The sequence below is a fragment of the Coregonus lavaretus genome, assembly GCF_964263955.1.
Source record: "Coregonus lavaretus genome assembly, chromosome: 8".
Lineage (NCBI taxonomy): Eukaryota > Metazoa > Chordata > Actinopteri > Salmoniformes > Salmonidae > Coregonus > Coregonus lavaretus.
The window spans coordinates 9506357-9520165 of NC_139995.1; the positions used below are offsets into that span (position 1 = coordinate 9506357).

General features: G+C 42.6%; 1 protein-coding gene across 1 annotated transcript; it reads left to right on the top strand.

Annotated features, from left to right (window-relative positions):
* Positions 1-2804: 2804 nt before the first annotated feature.
* LOC311133335 (troponin I, slow skeletal muscle-like) lies at positions 2805-4012 on the top strand (the record flags this gene model as incomplete). Its single annotated transcript, XM_084166837.1, has 5 exons — positions 2805-2849; positions 2956-3087; positions 3176-3265; positions 3460-3636; positions 3908-4012. The coding sequence occupies exons 1-5, from the start codon at positions 2841-2843 to the stop codon at positions 4010-4012; spliced, it is 513 nt and encodes a 170-aa protein (XP_084022963.1). The 5' UTR covers positions 2805-2840.
* Between the last annotated feature and the right edge of the window lie 9797 nt (positions 4013-13809).

Sequence of the window (13809 nt, forward strand, 5' to 3'; positions counted from 1 at the left end):
CAGCAATTTTTCTCTTGTTATGTCAGTCACTGACAATCATTAAATTAGCCATGTCAGCTAACAATTTTTAGAATGGTAAGTTAGTATAGCCAGCTATCTAAACTTGTAGTAATCATGGCCGAATAACGACCGGGAACGTGCCCAGAGGCCCTGACCTCCAGGTGACCCCATTGATTTTGTTGGTCACTCTCACTCAGATATAATTAACACGACATAAGTCATGGAAAAATGTGTAGAATTGCAAGAAATGTGCTTTAAAACTGAAACAATTTCTCTCCACCCCATGGCAAAATGAGTAGAATTGCATTAAATGTGTTATAAAATTGCAAAAGAAAATCTGCCCCATGGCAAAATATGTAGAACTGCAGAAAACTTGCTTTAAAACTGCAACATTTTCTCTACACCCCATGGCAAAATGTGTAGAACTGCAGGAAATTAACTTTAAAACTAACATGTCTCTCCGCAGTCAAGAGGGGGGCCACTAAAATGTTTTGCCTGTGAGGTGGGGGGGGGGGGGGGGCAACCAAATCTCGGTTAGGGCCCCCAAAAGGCTAGAGCAGGCCCTGACACAACCAACCGAACTGCTTGCAAAACCAACCCACTGGATAATTTATCAAGGCTCCATCATAGTCAGAAATAGTAAAATACAGTGTTGCATTCATTTGGACAACTTCCTCCACTTGCTATTCATTGCTGGCTGTTGTCAGTTGAAGTTACTGGCACTGGGATAAGATAACAATGCCCAGCCCCCAACAGTAAGACTGGGCAGGGTCTTGGCAGTAAACCTGACATGGTCCTTTGTAACTCAGTTGGTAGAACACAGTGCTTGTAACGCCAGGATAGTGGGTTCGATTCCCGGGACCACCCATACATAAAATGTATGCATACATGACTGTAATTTGCTTTGGATATAAGTGTTTGCTAAATGGCAATATTATATTATGGTGAGACCTGATAAGGAAAGTGTTTGTCCTCACCTGGCACAACACACAGCCCACTAGCACAATGTGTTATCACAGAACAGCTGCTGGATCATGACCTACAGTACCAACACCGCTGGAAAGTTCAACATCATAAGCATTGGATAAGGGAGACCACCAGGGTGCATGTGTGTGTCTTCTATTTAGGGGTCCCAGTGACGGGCAGGAGGGACAATGGGAGGCTGAGTAAAATACTCTGGTGCATTCTTCCCCCATCACTCTGAGCCTCTACTGGGCATCTCCACCCTCAGCAGAGAAAGGTAAGACTGGGCTCCTCTCTCAATGTGATATTGTGTAGACAATGCTCAGAGCTTTTCTGTATTTCTTGAATTTGAGATTTTCAGGTCTGATAATTGCAGAACATTAACTATTTCGAAAACATCTCACATAATTTTAGTTTCTATTTACAGATGCACAAAACTAAACTGCAATCAGTAGCAAATCTATATAAATAAAATTTTTAGGATAGGCCTATTAGAGAAATCTGGAATAAAAGTATACGTTTTCCATCTTCTTTTTGAATTTTTTTTACAATTCATTTGATTAGAAAATGTATTTAGCAATTTCAGGTTTCCAACTGATTTCTAATGTTTATTTTGCTCTATTCAATTGTCTTTTCTTTTGGGGCATTTGACTGTGGTACACATGACATTAAATCCCAAAATAAGAATAAGATTATTTTCTAAGATTATTTTCAGAGATTGTTTTACAGTTTTTTTTTGTTTGATCAGTTATTTCTATAAAGTATTCCACATTGGTTTCACATTACTAATCATTTACGCTGGATTCCCATGTAAACTGGACACTGCGACATTCTTTTACGGAATTGGCAATTCTCAAAAATTACTTCCCAAATCCCGACCTCCTGGTCCCTTTCAAGAGAAGGGAGCCAGGTCTATTTGTGGAGCATTATCCAGTGGAAATGAGCAGGAGAAAGCTAGGATTGTTATCTGTCTGGAATAATTACCATGCCAGGGCTGATGCACGTCTCTCCCCCTGTCTGCAATCACTTTCTTTTTTGGGGGAGTGCCACTGTCAGCAGAGAGAGGCAGCAGGGGGATGGGTCGCAGGCCCCAGGCTCCATACCAGAGGGTCAGATGTAGAAGTGGGGACTGGTGATGTAGACCACTTGGAGCCCTGAGCGACCACTTGACCTACTGATAATGTACTGTAGTAGTTGGAGGAAAAACAACCCATGGCTAGATAGTAAACAACTATGACCGAAGGAATGAATAACAATAAAAAGCTATGCTTTAGGTGTTTTTCAATCATGAGTATGCTAGATAATTTTCATAAAGTTGACAATATACTGTAGAATCATTCAATTACTTTGTATTGCATATCAGTACATTGAAAGCTATGATGATGTATCAAGGGAACTGAAATGGGAGACCTAATTACTGTAGGCTTACAGGTGAAAATGGTCTCTCTCGTCAAGTTCTTCAGAAACATACGTTTTATTTTTGTCTTCTAGGGGAATCTACATTGCCAAGATGCCTGAGCAAGTGTAAGTGTATTGTGTTTCTGTTTACTTTTCCAGCCAACCCCTTCATGAGAAGGGTCAGACAGCACATGCCAGTTATCTTTAGAAACACTAACAATGACTGCCTGATAAATTCTGTGTGCCACATTGGGAAGTATTTCAAATCCTGTATCTCTTATGCTAAATGATGTTTACACTAAAATATATATTTTTTTTCTTTACAGACAAGAGGTGAGATTTCCCTAATTCTATTGCATAAATGTTGATAAACACTGATTAAGTGAGACATTAATTATACTGTCAATCTATGACTAACTTAATCAAATTGATGAATCTTTTTGAAGCGAAAGTCGAAGATCTCGGCCTCCCGTAAGCTCATGCTAAAGGTGAGTCTATAGCCACACTATGACCACAGCAATAACACTTGACTGTTTGGCAAACTACCTCAGTCATATGAGGCCATACGCTTGAAATACTTAAATGTGTTATCAGAGCTTAATGGTGGCCAAGGCGAAGGAAGAGATCGAGCAGGAGTTTGTGGATAAAGAGGAGGAGAAGGAGAGGTATCTGGCAGTGAGAGCACCTCCCTTACAGACCGGTGGTATGTCCTTTGCTGAGCTCCAGGTACTCCTATCCATACACACATTCAGTAAACCTATTGACTACATTGTCCTGGGTACTAGTTCATTGCTAATTCTAATTTCCCCAACAGAAGTTATGTCGGGAGTTACATGCCAAGGTTGACGTGGTGGATGAGGAGCGATACGACATTGAAGCCAAAGTCAAACACAACACCAGAGAGGTACAGTAGTCTACATGGTGCTGCTTGAAACATACCTTCTAAATGTGGTTCATTTAGCCACGACATGGTCAACTCCAAGGGCTAACCTTAAACATGGTGTAATCTGAGATGCCTGTTGTGTAGCCCATAGAGAAAGAATCCATTTTAGTTGTATCTCTATGATGGTCTACCTCTTCTTTCCACCTGTCCCACAGATCAAGGACCTGAACATAAAGGTTTTGGACCTGAGGGGGAAGTTCAAGCGGCCCAACCTGAGGAGGGTAAGGGTCTCTGCTGACGCCATCTTGCGCTCCCTCCTGGGCTCCAAACACAAAGTCTCCATGGACCTTCGGGCAAACCTCAAGTCAGTCAAGAAGGAAGACACAGAGAAGGTAAGTTTAGTTTTACGTGGTAGATTTAGTGGGTCATCATCAGATCAAAGGCAGCAGGCAATAGTGTGATGCAACGATGAGTTTTGCTATGTTTATGAGCTTTATTTCAAATGTCAATATTTCCCTCAACCAGAGGTAATCTATATATAAATGACAGGAGCGAACAGTTTGTTTTTGTAACTTGAAGCTGACCAGCCGTAGGGGCTGATATACTAACACACTGACATCCTACTGACATGACAGTGACTGCCATTGTGTGTGTGCTCTGCAGGAGAAGACAGTGGAGGTGAGTGACTGGAGGAAGAATGTGGAGGCCATGTCTGGCATGGAGGGAAGGAAGAAGATGTTTGACGCAGCCAAAGGCCCCACTCAGTAGACAGAGAAGAGAATACTCAACATTTGGTTATCCTGCTTCATGTTTCTTTCATTTCTATTAATCCTGGACATTCAAAATGTGTTAATGCTTTGCATTTGTGTCTCTACTTCTTATTTCAGTGGCAATACAATGATTGTGTGTATTGTTTAGCAAGGCTTACACAGGACAAGCTGAATGCTGCTACAATCACAATGTTCTGCTTTATCCTTACTGTTAATATTTGCCTGAGAAGAAATGATAGAGTAAATTATAGTTCATGCAATTCCACTCATTTTGCCATGGGGCAGAGAGATAATTTTGCAGTTTTAAAGCTAATTTGCTTGCCTGACGACTCATCCTGAATTACATTTAGCTGCTCTATCGATAGCTTCATACATTGTCTGAAACTGCCATCCTAGAAGTCGATTGTGCTGATGCCAAAATGAGGGGCGTTGTACAAAACAAATTAATCAGCGATTGGATCGTCTCCAAGCAATCAGAGTATCAAAGTTGACAAGGTCATCATGCAGGCCAGGTCTGGCTCGACGCTTTCTGGGACCAATCAGAAAGGTCAGAATGTGTTCGCATTCTACAAGATGTCAGGGAGGAAAGCAAATCCAGACTCATCGTGAAGAAGAAACGCTAGTAGTCAGGCTACTAATTTGCTGCAATTCTACACATGTTACCATGGGGTGGAGAGACTGACAAAATCAATGGGGGTCCGCTGGAGGTCAGGGCCTCTGGGCACATGCCGTGCGTGCCCGGTTAGTAATTTGGACATGATTAGACCTACTTCAAGGTTTAGATTGCTAGAAGTTAGTCTAGCCAGCTATCTAAAAATGTTAGCTGGCATGGGCTAATTGAATGACAGTCAGTGACTGACATAACAAGAGGAAAACTGCAGATGCACTACCAAATTTCAAAATTGTTGTGGGCCCCTAACGGCCACTTGTGTCACCTATTGGCTGAGCCGGCACTGAAAGTAAGCCAGTCTTACTTTAAAGCTGTAGATGCTGTAGATGTTTTGCTGGCTCAATTGTGGCTGTAGTATTCTACTTTAATCAAATTATGATTATGAAGGCAAATGTGTTAATTAGTTAATCAAACTATTGTTGAAGACATCCACTCCTAAATGATAACTGCTTTGACAATAAAGTAATATACCATCCACACAACTTTACAATCATGGTGCTCTAACAAAATTAACTACAAGATCAGAAACAAACATTTAATATAAAATAAAAATGAAACATAAAACCAATTATAAACCAGGTAGTTTGGGTCCTGGATGCTGATTATCTAAAACAGCATTCCAGCCGTGTGTATATCAGACAATACACCATGTGTATGACGCAAAACGACTTGTTTACTGTTATATTTATGTTGGTAACTAGTTTATAATAGCAATAAGGGTATGGTATACCACTTTGCTTTGTGTCTAAGAACAGCCCTTAGTGTGGGGTATATTGGCCAATATATCACACCTTTTCTGGCCTCTGGGGCGGCAGGTAGCCTGGCGGGGAGGAGCGTTGGGCCAGTAACTGAAAGGTTGCTGAATCGAATCCCCAAGATGACAAGGTAAAAATCTGTCGTTCTGCTCCTGAGCAAGGCAGTTAACCCAGTGTTCCCCGGGCGCTGATGACGTGGATGTCGATTAAGGCAGACCCCCTCACCTCTCTGATTCAGAGGGGTTGGGTTAAATGCAGAAGACACATTTCAGTTGAATGCATTCAGTTGTACAACTGACTAGGTATCCCCCTTTCCCTTTTTGCTTAAATATATAACAACCTTACTCCACTGATCAGACAGCCATACTGTAGGACATGATTATACATACATGAACAAACATGGACTCAAACATGGCAAAATAAACATAGGTTCACATTGTCTTGAATAGACACATGATATTCCCTGGTACGCCCAAGCTCCCTCTTGGTTAAGGGCAAGGGGATATTTCTCGACAGGGCCCACCTCAGTCACATTGCAGTAACTGCAATAGCAGCTATGTGAAGCTAGAGGACAGTGTTACCTCTGTGCTGAACTCAAACACAGTCTAGTATGAGCAATGCTGTACTCTCTTAGAAGAAAATGTGTTTTCTAGAACCTAAAAGGGTTATTTGGCTGTCCCCATAGGAGAATCCTTTGAAGGACCATTTTTGGTTCCAGGTAGAACCCTTTTGAGTTCCATGTAGAGTACACAGATGGTTCTACATGGAACCCAAAATAATTCTACCTGGAACCAAATAGGGTCCTACCTGGAACCAAAAACTGTTCTCCTATGGGGACAGCCGAAGGACCCTTTTGGAACCCTTTTTTCTAATAGTGTAGGATGGTCTGTGTTCAGATTTCCATTCAAAGGTGTGGTAGGCCTGACAATGTTGCATTAGTAGCTAAGAGGAATGTATTAACTGTGGGTCACATCCTTACTTGAATTGTCTGGAACTGGGACTTTGTCATTGTATGGATATTTCTATGAAGAGATGGATTTCAAGTCAGGATTTGGCTCTGTGAGTTCTCAAGTCCTTCAACAGAGGTATGGAGGGATATGCATTATCACTAGATAATATCACTTGTATCTAGTTTAGCATTTAACCTAATTATAAGGGTATGAATGCATGAGGACAGTTTTATTCATGAAGGTTATTATAAAGTGTTACCAATTCAGTTACAAAGGCAAGGGGATTGTTTTTCTACAGCCACATTGCTTTAGGTGTAACAATTCTCTGGAAAAAAGGTGTGACAGTTCTCGAAAGTACCCTTCGGACACCAGTTATTCCGTAAAAATTGCCAGTATGTTGTGTGTTATTGCTTACAGTCGTGGTCAAAAGTTTTGAGAATGACACAAATATTAATTTTTACAAAGTCTGCTGCCTCAGTTCTTATGATGGCAATTTGCATATACTCCAGAATGTTATGAAGAGTGATCAGATGAATTGCAATTAATTGCAAAGTCCCTCTTTGCCATGAAAATGAACTTAATCCCCAAAAAACATTTCAACTGCATTTCAGCCCTGCAACAAAAGGACCAGCTGACATCATGTCAGTGATTCTCTCGTTAACACAGGTGAGAGTGTTGACGAGGGCTGTCAGATGGGGTGATGTGTATGCGGCGGTGAAGTCAGGCGCAGGACACAGAGGATCAAGATGACTACTTTACTTCAAGTAAACACGCACAAAACAAAAGTCTCCACAACACTGGAGGAGGAAACACGCGCTGTGCGTAAAAGGCGAACTAGAATTGCCGAACATCAAACAGGACAAAATGACAATAACACACAAAGGCCAAACGTAAAACAAGGGAACTTATATGTTACACAATCAACACAAAATAAGTAACAGGTGTACAAACTAGACAACACAAGACAAACATCGAAACATCGATCGGCAGTAGCTAGTACTCCGGGGACGACGAACGCCGAAGCCTGCCCGAGCAAGGAGGAGGAGCAGCCTCGGCGGAATCCGTGACAGTACCCTCAAGCCAATGCCTCCACACCTTTAGGGCTTGGACCACAACTAGCAGCTCCCTGTCCCCCACGTCGTAATTATGTTCCGCCGGGCTGAGCTTCTTAGAGGAAAAAGCACAGGGCCGGAGTTTAGGAGGCGTGCCCGAGCGTTGAGACAGTACAGCCCCAATACCAGCCTCTGACGCGTCCACCTCCACTTGGAACGCCAAAGAGGGGTCCGGATGTGCCAGCACCGGAACCGAGGTGAACAGGTCCTTCAGTTGTCTAAACGCCCTGTCCGCCTCAGCCGACCACTACAAACGCACCGGGCCCCCCTTTAGCAGGGAGGTGATGGGAGCTGGTACCTTTCCAAAACCCCGGATAAACCTGCCCGAGCAAGGAGGAGGGAACTTATATGTTACACAAAAAAACAAGGGAACTTATATGTTACACAATCAACACAAAATAAGTAACAGGTGTACAAACTAGACAACACAAGACAAACACCGAAACATCGATCGGCAGTAGCTAGTACTCCGGGGACGACGAACGCCGAAGCCTGCCCGAGCAAGGAGGAGGAGCAGCCTCGGCGGAATCCGTGACAAGGGCAAGGCTGGAGATCACTCTGTCATGCTGATTGAGTTAGAATAACAGACTGGAAGCTTTAAAAGGAGGGTGGTGCTTGAAATCATTGTTCTTCCTCTGTTAACCATGGTTACCTGCAGTCATCATTGCTTTGCAAAAAAAGTGTTTCACAGGCAAGGATACTGCTGCTAGTAAGATTGCACCTAAATCAACCATTTATCGGATCATCAAGAACTTCAAGGAGAGAGGTTCAATTGTTGTGAAGAAGGCTTCAGGGCGCCCAAGAAAGTCCAGCAAGCGCCAGGACCATCTCCTAAAGTTGATTCAGCTGCGGGATCGGGGCACCACCAGTGCAGAGCTTGCTCAGGAATGGCAGCAGGCAGGTGTGAGTGCATCTGCACGCACAGTGAGGCGAATACTTTTGGAGGATGGCCTGGTGTCAAGAAGAGCAGCGAGGAAGCCACTTCTCTCCAGGAAAAACATCAGGGACAGACAGATATTCTGCAAAAGGTACAGGGATTGGACTGCTGATGAATCCCCTTTCCGATTGTTTGGGGCATCCAGAAAAAAGCTTGTCCGGAGAAGACAAGTTGAGTGCTACCATCAGTCCTGTGTCATGCCAACAGTAAAGCATCCTGAGACCATTCATGTGTGGGATTGATTCTCAGCCAAGGGAGTGGGCTCACTCACAATTTTGCCTAAGAACACAGCCATGAATAAAGAATGCATCCTCTGAGAGCAACTTCTCCCAACCATCCAAGAACAGTTTGGTGACGACCAATGCCTTTCCAGCATGATGGAGCACCTTGCCATAAGGCAAAAGTGATAACTAAGTGGCTCGGGGAACAAAACATCAACATTTTGGGTCCATGACCAGGAAACTCCCCAGACCTTAATCCCATTGAGAACTTGTGGTCATTCCTCAAGAGGCGGGTGGACAAACAAAAACCCACAAATTCTGACAAACTCCAAGCATTGATTACGCAAGAATGGGCTGCCATCAGTCAGGATGTGGCCCAGAAGTTAATTGTTAATTGACAGCATGCCAGGGCGGATTGCAGAGGTCTTGAAAAAGAAGGGTCAACACTGCAAATATTGACTCTTTGCATAAACTTAATGTAATTGTCAATAAAAGCCTTTAACACTTATGGAATGCTAGTAATTATACTTCAGTATACCATAGTAACATCTGACAAAAATATCTAAAAACACTGAAGCAGCAAACTTTGTGATGACCAATACTTGTGTCATTCTCAAAACTTTTGACCACGACTGTACATTACACATACAGTGCCTAGTGAAAATCTACACACCACTGGCACAGTTTTCATTAGAATTTGTCGTACCTATCTACACAACCTGCTTTTACCTACATTTTCAAAGGGAAAGAAACAATATAGACAATTTTCTCAATTAATATACAAAATAAAACATTTACATTTCTTGATTGCGTATGTCTTCAATCCCCAGAGTTAATACTGTACTTGGTGGAAGGGGTGCAAGGGGTATGTAGATTTTCACTAGGCACTGTACGTCACATAGCATCTCCATACGTACGCTACCGGTCAAAAGTTTTAGAACACCTACTCATTCAAGGGTTTTTATTGATTTTTACTATTTTCTACATTGTAGAATAATGGTGAAGACATCAAAACTATGAAATAACACATATGGAATCATGTAAAAGTGTTAAACAAATCAAAATATATTTTATATTTGAGAGTCTTCAAACAGCCACCCTTTGCCTTGATGACAGCTTTGCACACTCTTGGCATTCTCTCAACCAGCTTCATGAGGTAGTCACCTGGAATGCATTTCAATTAACAGGTGTGCCTTCTTAAAATTGTATTTGTGCCATTTCTTTCCTACTTAATGCGTTTGAGCCAATCAGTTGTGTTGTGACAAAGTGTGTGTGTGTGTGTGGGGGGGGGGAGTGCAGTCGCAAAAACCATCAAGCGCTATGATGAAACTGGCTCTCATGAGGACCACCACAGGAATGGAAGACCCAGAGTTACCTCTGCTGCAGAGGATAAGTTCGTTAGAGTTACCAGCCTCAGAAATTGCAGCCCAAATAAATTCTTCACAGAGTTCAAGTAACAGTCATCTCAACATCAACTGTTCAGAGGAGACTGTGTGAATCAGGCCTTCATGGTCGAATTGCTGCAAAGAAACCACTACTAAAGGACACCAATAATAAGAAGACACTTACTTGGGCCAAGAAACACGAGCAATTGACATTAGACCGGTGGAAATGTGTCCTTTGGTCCAAATTGGAGATTTTTGGTTCCAACTGTCATGTCTTTGTGAGACACGGTGTGGGTGAACGGATGATCTCCACATGTGTATTCCCCACCGTAAAGCATGGAAGAGGAGGTGTTATGGTGTGGGTGTGCTTTATTGGTGAAACTGTCTGCGATTTATTTAGAATTCAAGGCACACTTAACCAGCATGGCTACCACAGCATTCTGCAGCAATACACCATCCCATCTGGTTTGGGCTTAGTGGGACTATCATTTGTTTTTCATCAGGACAATGACCCAACTGTGTAAGGGCTATTTGACCAAGAAGGAGAGTGATGGAGTGCTGCATCAGATGACGTGGCCTCCACAATCCCCTGACCGCAACACAATTAAGATGGTTTGGGATGAGTCGGACCACAGAGTGAAGGAAAAGCAGCCAACAAGTGCTCAGCATATGTGGGAACTCCTTCAAGACTGTTGGAAAAGCATTCCAGGTGAAGCTGGTTGAGAGAATGCCAAGCGTGTGCAAAGCTGTCATCAAGGCAAAAGGCTGGCTATTTAAAGAATCTCAAATCTCAAATATATTTTGATTTGTTTAACACTTTTTTGGTTACTACATGATTCCATATGTGTTATCTCATAGTTTTGATGTCTTCACTATTATTCTACAATGTAGAAAATAGTAACAATAAAGAAAAACCTTGAAGTAGTAGGTGTTCTAAAACTTCTGACCTGTAGAGAATATCATGGGACATGAGACAAAGCTGGCCTCCGCATTCCGAAGTTCCCACAGGCTCCCAAAAGTGTGTCAGAAATCCCACGCCACACAACCTTTAAACAACCACAGGGCAGAAACACACACTATAAACATTCGGAGCAACATGAGTACCTAGGAAAAGCTTTGATTGGCTGTGGCTTTTAGGCGGTGTGAGGCATGTGCTGAATGATAATGCCACATTAGATCTGATACGTGCGGGGTCTCATAATAATAGAGAATGTTGGGTTGTATTAAAAGATTTGGCAGGGAGATAAAGAGTGCTGTTAACATGTTGTTGCAAGTGACAAGAGAGGAATAAGATACTGAACAATGGAGGTGCAGCAGAGGATGCAGCAGTTCAAGTGTGTGAAGAACAGAAATAAGCCTATAACCTTCAACTGCATTGTAACAATACTCTCCAATCCAAATGGAATATATAGCTAATTATAAACCGAGTAGTTTGGGTCCTGGATGCTGATTGGCTAAAACAGCATTCTAGCCGCGTGTATATCAGACAATAAACCACAGGTATGATGCAAAACGACTTGTTTACTGAACAGAAATAGGCCTATACCCTTCAACTGCAGTGTAACAATACTCTCCAATACAATTGGAATACATGAGGACATCTGTCTGCACATTTCTTTCCTAATCTGACATTTGTTTTTATCTTACTGTTGTTCCAAATTGGAAAATACACTCTTAGAAAAAAAGGTCCTAAAATGGTTATTCGGCTGTCCCAATAAGATAACCCTTTGAAAAATATTTTTTGGTTGCAAGTAGAACCCTTTTGGTTCCAAGTAGAACAATTTTGGTTCCATGTAGGACGTTTTCCACAGAGGGTTCTACGTGGACCCAAAAAGGGTTATCCTATGGGGACAGCCGAATAACCTTTTTGGAAGCCTTTTTTATAAGAGTGTACAAAAGTTGCTGCCAATGACTAACTGATTAGCAGATTAAGCAGATCAACTATCATTTCGATGAGGGCCACATTTCATAATCATAAACTATAATGACCCACAAATCTAGATATGTCCAGTTAGTTCTGTATTGTGTGTGTATCAGGGCTATGCTGTGCTGTCCCTAATGCTACATTCTTAGAAAAAATGGTTCCAAAGGGGTTCTTCGGCTGTCCCCATAGGAGAACCCTTTTTGGTTTCAGGTAGAACCCTTTTTGGTTCCATGTTGAACCCTCTCGGGAAAGGGTTCTACATGGAAACTAATAGGGTTTTACCTGGAACCAAAAGGTTTCTACCTGGAACCAAAAAGGGTTCTTCAAAGGGTTCTCCTATGGGGAAAGCTGAAGAACCCTTTTAGGTTCTACAGTGAGGGAAAAAAGTATTTGATCCCCTGCTGATTTTGTATGTTTGCCCACTGACAAAGAAATGATCAGTCTATAATTTTAATGGTAGGTTTATTTGAACAGTGAGAGACAGAATAACAACAAAAAAATCCAGAAAAACGCATGTCAAAAATGTTATAAATTGATTTGCATTTTAATGAGGGAAATAAGTATTTGACCCCCTCTCAATCAGAAAGATTTCTGGCTCCCAGGTGTCTTTTATACACGTAACGAGCTGAGATTAGGCGCACAGTCTTAAAGGGAGTGCTCCTAATCTCAGCTTGTTACCTGTATAAAAGACACCTGTCCACAGAAGTAATCAATCAATCAGATTCCAAACTCTCCACCATGGCCAAGACCAAAGAGCTCTCCAAGGATGTCAGGTACAAGATTGTAGACCTACACAAGGCTGGAATGGGCTACAAGACCATCGCCAAGCAGCTTGGTGAGAAGGTGACAACAGTTGGTGCGATTATTCGCAAATGGAAGAAACACAAAAGAACTGTCAATCTCCCTCGGCCTGGGGCTCCATGCAAGATCTCACCTCGTGGAGTTGCAATGATCATGAGAACGGTGAGGAATCAGCCCAGAACTACACAGGAGGATCTTGTCAATGATCTCAAGGCAGCTGGGACCATAGTCACCAAGAAAACAATTGGTAACACACTACGCCGTGAAGGACTGAAATCCTGCAGCGCCCGCATGGTCCCCCTGCTCAAGAAAGCACATATACAAGCCCGTCTGAAGTTTGACAATGAACATCTGAATGATTCAGAGGAGAACTGGGTGAAAGTGTTGTGGTCAGATGAGACCAAAATCGAGCTCTTTGGCATCAACTCAACTCTCTGTGTTTGGAGGAGGAGGAATGCTGCCTATGACCCCAAGAACACCATCCCCACCGTCAAACATGGAGGTGGAAACATTATGCTTTGGGGGTGTTTTTCTGCTAAGGGGACAAGACAACTTCACCGCATCAAAGGGACGATGGACGGGGACATGTACCGTCAAATCTTGGGTGAGAACCTCCTTCCCTCAGCCAGGGCATTGAAAATGGGTCGTGGATGGGTATTCCAGCATGACAATGACCCAAAACACACGGCCAAGGCAAGAAAGGAGTGGCTCAAGAGGAAGCACATTAAGGTGCCTAGCCAGTCTCCAGACCGTAATCCCATAGAAAATCTGTGGAGGGAGCTGAAGGTTCGAGTTGCCAAACGTCACCCTCAAAACCTTAATGACTTGGAGAAGATCTGCAAAGAGGAGTGGAACAAAATCCCTCCTGAGATGTGTGCAAACCTGGTGGCCAACTACAAGAAACGTCTGACCTCTGTGATTGCCAACAAGGGTTTTGCCACCAAGTACTAAGTCATGTTTTGCAGATGGGTCAACTACTTATTTCCGTCATTAAAATGCAAATCAATTTATAACATTTTTGACATGCGTTTTTCTGGATT